Source organism: Montipora foliosa, chromosome 5, assembly GCF_036669935.1.
Source record: "Montipora foliosa isolate CH-2021 chromosome 5, ASM3666993v2, whole genome shotgun sequence".
NCBI lineage: Eukaryota > Metazoa > Cnidaria > Anthozoa > Scleractinia > Acroporidae > Montipora > Montipora foliosa.
The window spans coordinates 39,607,215-39,614,714 of NC_090873.1; the positions used below are offsets into that span (position 1 = coordinate 39,607,215).

The 7,500-nt window shown below is 39.1% G+C and overlaps 1 protein-coding gene across 3 annotated transcripts in view; it reads right to left on the reverse strand.

Annotated features, from left to right (window-relative positions):
* Positions 1-7,500, reverse strand: part of LOC138004094 (uncharacterized) — a 50,479-nt gene that overhangs the window by 12,965 nt on the left and 30,014 nt on the right. For all 3 annotated transcript variants that reach the window (XM_068850500.1, XM_068850499.1, XM_068850498.1), the window contains 3 exons: positions 2,614-2,730; positions 1,600-1,690; positions 842-1,225 (listed from right to left, as the gene is read on the reverse strand). In XM_068850500.1, the coding sequence (XP_068706601.1) occupies positions 842-1,225; positions 1,600-1,690; positions 2,614-2,730 (592 nt within the window). The remainder of the gene's footprint in view (positions 1-841; positions 1,226-1,599; positions 1,691-2,613; positions 2,731-7,500) is intronic.

The following is a 7,500-nucleotide window of genomic DNA, read 5'->3' on the forward strand; positions in this document are numbered from 1 at the left end:
GTTCTGTCTCTTTCACTCTTACGCATCACATATATCACGGTATAAAGTTGATGTATGTGAAAGCCATGTATTTGAACTGCGGAAAGAATCAAGTTCAGATGCAGCTCAGCGCAGTTACTTGAGGAGCAACGAAAGGAAAGCCTGAAAAATTCAGGCTTGAACAGGATTCGAACCCAGATCTCTGCGATACCGGTGTAGTGCTCTACCAGCTGAGCTATCAAGCCATCTGAGATTTGGTCAGATATATATGAACTTCACATCTTCGTCCTTCACGGGCTCAATACGAACTCTTATAATGACCAACTCCCAGAGGGCTTGATAACTCAACTGGTAGAGCACTGCACCGGTATCGCAGAGGTCTGGGTTCAAATCCCGTTCAAGCTTGAAGTTTTCAGGTTCTCCTTTCGTTACTGCTCAAGTAACGTTCACAACTGCGGTGATATGCGGCTGAACTTGATATATCACTGCGGTCCTGTTGCCTTCATGAAGTTTGGCTATGCGAAAGAAAGTAATGCTCGAGACTTCCAAGCAATATTGAGTAGTGAGGAATAGAAAAATCACAACGTATTTTCTCCTTTTTTTCCCTTTTTCTGACAAAATTTGGTCCCAATCAAGACTCCATTTACGATAACACTAAAATAAAATAAAATAAAATAAAATAAAATAAAATAAAATAAGACAAAATAAAATAAAATAAAATAAAATAAAATAATAATCATAAAAGAATAAACTGTTACATAAAATACAACCGTACTGGACAGTTACCCCAGTGCTAGTTTTCCTCTTAGACCAAAAGCTACTGTTATGGTTGGCTCTCAACTTGAAAATGCTAAATCCATACCTTTCTTACAGCTGTACCTATGACAATTGGAACAGTTGACATCATTCCATTTGTACTTGTGAGCCTGAAGTGAGCCAAGCGTGTGCACACAATCCTCGTTGCGGAAGTTATTGGGTTGATTCATTGCCCAGTAATGGAAGTCAAATGGGGTTCCATCACTCCAATTGAACGTTCCTTCACGATTTATGTCAGACAAACCAAGCCAACCCTTTTCTGCGTTGTATAAGTTTTGCAGAAACACATTTTCTTCTTGGCTGTGAACACTGGGGAGGTGAGCTCCCAGTGTGGTACATATGCTCTGACCATTGCTCCAGGAATCACAGGACGACGATACTTTTCGGTAGCAATATCCTTTAAAATAGATCCAGTCAGCAGGGCAAATGTCTGAAATGAAAAGAAATTGACACGTTCAGTGTTGACGGGTTCATCTAAAGCTGCCTTTTTGGAGAAGATAAAAAAAAACTATTAAATTTTGACATCTTTCAAGAAAAACGTTTCACGGCTCCTCCTTTTTAGCACCTAACGAGACGAATCGGGTCCACGGTCATTGAGTGAAATGTCAATTATCAAGAACAAAACCAGCTCGTGATCGCTTGTTTTGGTCTGCAAAGGCTAAAAATTTACTTCTAAATAGAAATCGAGATGTTGTTGCTCTGTTTCTTATTCTAGAACAGTCCCAACCTAGCTCAGTAGGTCCCTTTGACACTTAAAGGTTACTTTCATGTGCGTAGGCTTGACTCTTCCAATATCTTATTTACCTGCCAACACCGCGTACGACACAGTTACTGGGTCAAACCGCTGAAGAAATAACTCTTTGACGCAAATTCTGAATCTTGCGTTGCTGATGAACTTTAAGGGAAAACAAGAACGATGAGCAAAAGAGACTCAAAATGGGAAATGCACTGCGTCCAACATCACAGCCTCGTTTACAAAACCCTTCATTTGCTTTGGCGTGCCCTGGATGCGAGATATTACAACATCTTTAATACATTACGAATTCTTACACTCCCCCCACACCCCTCTCGGCAGTCAATCAAGAAAAACGATAGGCTATGATCCGATAGTTTGCTCCTTGCCCGCAGTTCTTTTTCGTTTTTCCCTGACTAACAAAAGACCACGAGCCCATGAGTGATGGGCTACCGAAAAAACTGACTGCAAATCTGAAGAACCAAAATATAGACCTTATTCATAAATGGCGGTCAATTATAATTCTTTTGTCCAAGTGCAAATTAGCCTAAAATGTCTCGATACCATACAGTGAATTGAAACGATTTCTTGCTCTAAAACGAGGCTTGGTTGGGTAATTTGCACTTGGACAAAACAATTATAAATTGACCGCCGTTTAAGATTAAGGTCTATGGTCTGCATCTATTGATGTAAATGGTGTAATGTGCTCCTGGGAAAGATAATAAACTAATTGCTATATGCAACGAGGAGAGAACAACAGCAAAATCAGAGTCTAAGGCAGGAGCCTACGACTGTCTCTTTTTCCAATGAAACGTGCAGTTTGGGAGAGGCACTAGTTGCGTGCGTGCGGTGATGATGTCACGTTAATGCTAAAAAGATGCCTTGTCATGGCTAAATAAGAGACATCTTTTTTGAAAGTCTTGAATCTAATTAATTTCAGCTGTGGTGAGTGAGGGATATTCTCGAAGCTACTATGGATTATCTTTGATAGGGTGTCTCCCTTATCTTTAGCAATTTCAGGCAACCCAAAATGCATTTTCCTATTCCTTCTTCCCAGAAAACTGATGCGTATTTTAAATCTCTACCTCTATCCAGCTGACAATTCCGTTGCATTCCGGTGATGTATTCCCTCCTCCGCTAGAATGCATGGCTGTAAGTATTACTATTGGAAAGTTATTGTACTTCCGCGTAAAATTCACGTCCTGTTATTAATCACAAAATAAATCAGTTTTGTCAACAGATTGTGTTTACGTTAAACTCTCTCTCTCTCTCTCTCTCTCTCTCTCTCTCTTTAGATTCATCATTAGGTATCTGCTACTTGTTTTCCCTATGCCTTCAAAAAATTCAAATGTAATATAAATGACATCTTTAACACTTTTTACAAAAGCTGGTATTTCACAGATGGCATCCAATCCTCAAAGATTGGAGTTAATTTTTTGACGTGCAATTTATTTCCGTTTAAATCCGAAAAGGGTAGCAAATACTCCTTTTTTGGTACATCCATCAATAATTACGTAAAATTCAGGAAACAATTCGGCTTTTAAAGGTCATGACAACGATAGACATTCCTATGAAACCCCTCTGCGATCAGTAATATTCTTCTTTTTACGATGTCTTCAATTTCTGCTTAAAAGGTTGTTGTAGGGTACGTTTTCTGTACGACTTGAAAGCTCAGGATTTTTTCAAAAGACTGGCAAAGGATTTTTCTTTTTAAAAGTCAAACTGGCGGTCATATCTTCGTTTTCTCCTTTGGTGAGGTTGGCGCTTGTTAAAATGCACTATCTGAAAGCAATTAAAGAGGAATAAACGAATTTTGAACAATTTTATCCTTAAAAAACCATTTCGTAGCAAATACCTGTTTCAGGAGCAAATACGCACTTTGTTTTTTCCTGAAGAAGAGAAGTTATCCCTCACGAGTAATAAACTCCTCATACGAAGAAATTAAACAGTCCACAATATTTCCGTCACTTCAAAGTATGATGAGCGTGGATATAGAACTGCTAGAATGGCTCATTTTTGAAGTTTTATTCAAAAACGCAAAAATGAAGGAGCAAATACGCGCTTTTGCAGCAAATACCTACTTTCATTTCGTTTTATAAAAAGGCCATATAACACGACTGATAAGAAATTCGGAGAATTATCACCCCATTAGTCTCTTTAAGAGTGACCCAAGGATATTTGGTGTCTAATAATAGTTGGAAAGCCTATTTTTTTAGGTTTTTGTACTAACCAGGCACTTCAATTCACGAGGTCTATTCTTAAGAATTCTGATTGTGGCTGTACTATAAATAAGGCAACCACTGCTTTTTAATGGACATGAATTAAAGAGAGAAAAAATCTCCGAGAAATTCGCGTACTGGGGATAGAAGCTGGTGTTTACTCCAACTTACACATTTCGTTGCCACCTTATGCCCAAACTCACCCCTCCCCACCACACCCCACACACCCCTTCGATTAAATTATTGCAATCAAGGATCTTGTCTACGGTTTCGCTCCTTGCCATCATAAGCTTGTTGATACACGTAAGGCCTAGCCAAGCGCTCGCAACATTTCAACGCAACGTCTTGCCACGTTGCTTGATGTTGCGACGTGTTGAACGGGCTGGCCAAACGCACGCAACATTTTCAACATTTTCAACGCAACATGTTGAGGTTTATGTGCCCCAGGCCCCTGGCGCGCAACAAGTGGACCTACCGCGCATGCCCTGGTGCAACTATGTTGCGTGAACGTGGCCAAACTAGTGCAACATCTGCAACATCCAAAATGTTGCTCAAAATATTTTTCCGTTTTCATATTTGGTCCAACATTATCCTACATGTTGCAACATATCGCAACAAGGTGGTCAAACGTATGCAACATGTTGTGCCCAGCAATGTTGCAAGATGTTGCGTTGAAATGCTGCGAGTGTTTGGCCAGGCTTTAGGTCAAGAAATGCACACAATTAGCTAAACACCCAATTTCGACATCCAACATGAAGTGTCCCTTTAAGTCTAGGCTTTTCCTATCTATATCTAACAAGGTTAGGGTGAATGTTAGCGTTATTTTTAGGTCAGGGTAAATGCAGCAGTTTATCCTTACTTGAGAAGCAGTATTTGAGGGACACTTTGTGATGTTAATTGTCTGTATTCCGAGAGATGAGTGACGTAAAAGTTGAGAAAAAGAGCAGGTGGACACCTCGTCATGCTTGATGAAATCCACTTGCATCTAATTACGTGCATTTCTGGACGTATCTTGTTGATAGTGCTAATGGCCTAATAAAAGTCATCGGCACATTGTTTTTTTATATCTTTCTGCGATGCTGTAAGCCGATCAATTAAGGCATTCATTTTCGTTCTCATCATGGCTTTGGTTAAGGCATGAACCAATTGCTAAATGGTGCACTGGACCTTTGTTTTGCTATTGCGTTTACGACAAGTTATGAAACGAATGGGTAATTAATAATATCTACAGATGGATAGCATTGACAGCTAGACACACTGGTGGTTACTTCGAAAAATGGAGACGATTCACAATGGTGATACCTTAAACTGTGTACCATTTGTTTAAAATTGGCTTAGATTCTGCATATCGGCCCTAGTCAAATGTAGGTTTTAAAATCACAGGAGAAAACACAAGGTATTCATGAAAGAGAACTACAACTTTATTTTGTAAACGGATCACACTTCGCAAACGTTGTTTTCCACAAAACTGTTTCTTATGTACTGAAAAACCATAAGGCTTATGCTAAATCAGCAGCAAGTGATGCGCTAGCCACCAACAGTCTCTTTTGTTTGGAAAGTTTCTCAGTTTTCACTCGCTATCCGAGGCCCGCGCTACTCTTGGCTTCTACTGCAGGCAAAATGCGCTCGTTTGATCCCGCGGATTGCAGAGCAAAAGAGAGACTGCTCACAATCCAGTAATGCTCTCCTACTTGTAAGGAATAATGTTTTAGCCTTTTCATTCTAAATATTTACCAAAACATCAAACTTCAGAAATACGAACTATGCGAGAAACTCAATTCAGTTTGAAGAACCTAACTTTACCATTGCCCATTGGTAATTAATCGTTGAAAATTCTATGCATTTTCATTAACACCTTGAACTAAATATTTTTATAAGAACATTAAGCATTAAAAGTTGATTATGATATGAAATATTTCCCTACAGGTCGTTTTTTGCATTCCGTTCACTTTTTCCCTTTGGCTGCTACATGCACAAGTACTTAGAAATACTGCCTGTTAGAGCCTTATTACACTCAGTTGGGAAATATTTATAGGACTGGTGTTAGCAAATCCGGCCCATACGTAAACGGCAGCCAACAAGCCTAATGTCTTGCGGGGATTGATCACCTAACATGACGATTTCTGTAGGGCAAGTGTTTTTTTGGTGAAAAGTGAATCAGCTTAGGAGACCGTTCACATGAACATCATATATAATGGCTGTTTAATTGAAGTCAGTGAATTTTTCATCGTCTTTTCCCTTGCGAAAATTTACGTATCTTACTATTTTCACTAAGAAGCAAAATAGTTAAAGCTAATTAATTGAAACGGAGGGCGTTATTCCCTATTTATCTTCTTATTAGTTCCTTATCGTAATTCAATGGAAATAAACTGATGATTGTACATTTCGCCCATAAAAGTAAAATATAAAACTTGAAGGTAAAAGCTGTTAAAATTATGAGTCTCAACGTTTTCGATAAGTTTGATCATCATCAGAGTGAGATAATCTGCATACGCTCAGTGTTGTTATAGTTCAGGCAGTGCCAGTTATGTGATACCTGTTCCCATCGGGAAGGTAATAAGGTAATATGGGAAACATGTTAATAAGCAGTCGGGGCCAGCCAAGCACATTAGAAAACACCCTAACCACAAATTCACGTTTAAAGTTTTAACCACTGCCCATTCATAGTTAAGATGGAGAATAAAATGAGCCTTTTACATCGCACGCTTCCGTCCAGAGCTACTAGAGCTAAACAAACAAGTGCAGTCACTGGACCTCACCTTGTTCCCCATGGGAACAGGTATTACATAACTGGCACTGCCTGATCTATAAGAACACTGAGCGTATGCAGATTATTTCACTCTGATGATGATCAAATTGATCGAAAACGTTTAGACTCAATATTTTATCAGCTTTTACATTCAAGTTTTTTATTAAACTGATGATCATTACAGTTAAAGTGCACCTAAACTCAAATTAGATTTCCCCATCCAAAGGAAAGATATGTCACCATTGTTAACTACATCGTGTAGAATTTCACTTTTTCTATGCCATGCAAGCCACGTAAACTTGGCAGATTTAGCAGTAATTTGGACGCGTGACCGTCATGTGAGAGGTATGGGTCTATTCTCGATTCTACGACACAAACTGCTTTGTATTCCTGTTTTCAAAGCAATTTCGCATAGACCAAATCGGCTAGCTCAATGTTCTACCCAATTCAAATCTCGCGGGGTTAAGATTCCTTGTGTATTGTACTTGCATTATAATGTAACATTCACATTTGAATGACATGGAAATACCGAGAACAAAACAAAACATTTTATCAAGCAAAAGGGTTTGAATTGAGTACAACATTGAGTTAGCGGCTTTGGTCTATTGCAAACCAGTTTGTGATGCAAGCTCGAGAATAGACTCATGCCTCTCACAATACGGTCGTGGGTTCAAATTACTGCTACTTCAAGTACCCGGCAGAGGTGAGAATAGTAAAACATGTTTGCTCTTGATGGGGAGATTAATATTGCAGACCAAAATTATTTGAGTTTATAGATGCACTTTAACGGAACACCTTTGCAAAGAAGCCTGAGAAAGTAGTGGCTCGAATGGACCGCGAAGCCAAGTTTTTTAGTCCTGATGTTTCAGTGATTTTACATGTCGCTGTATCCTATCAGGGTTGGTACATTTCGCTGACCCCCAGTCCATGGACTATCCAAATGGACTACCCTAAAAATACTATTTCGAATGAGTACTGTTGATCTATGTGTAAGCAGCATCTCA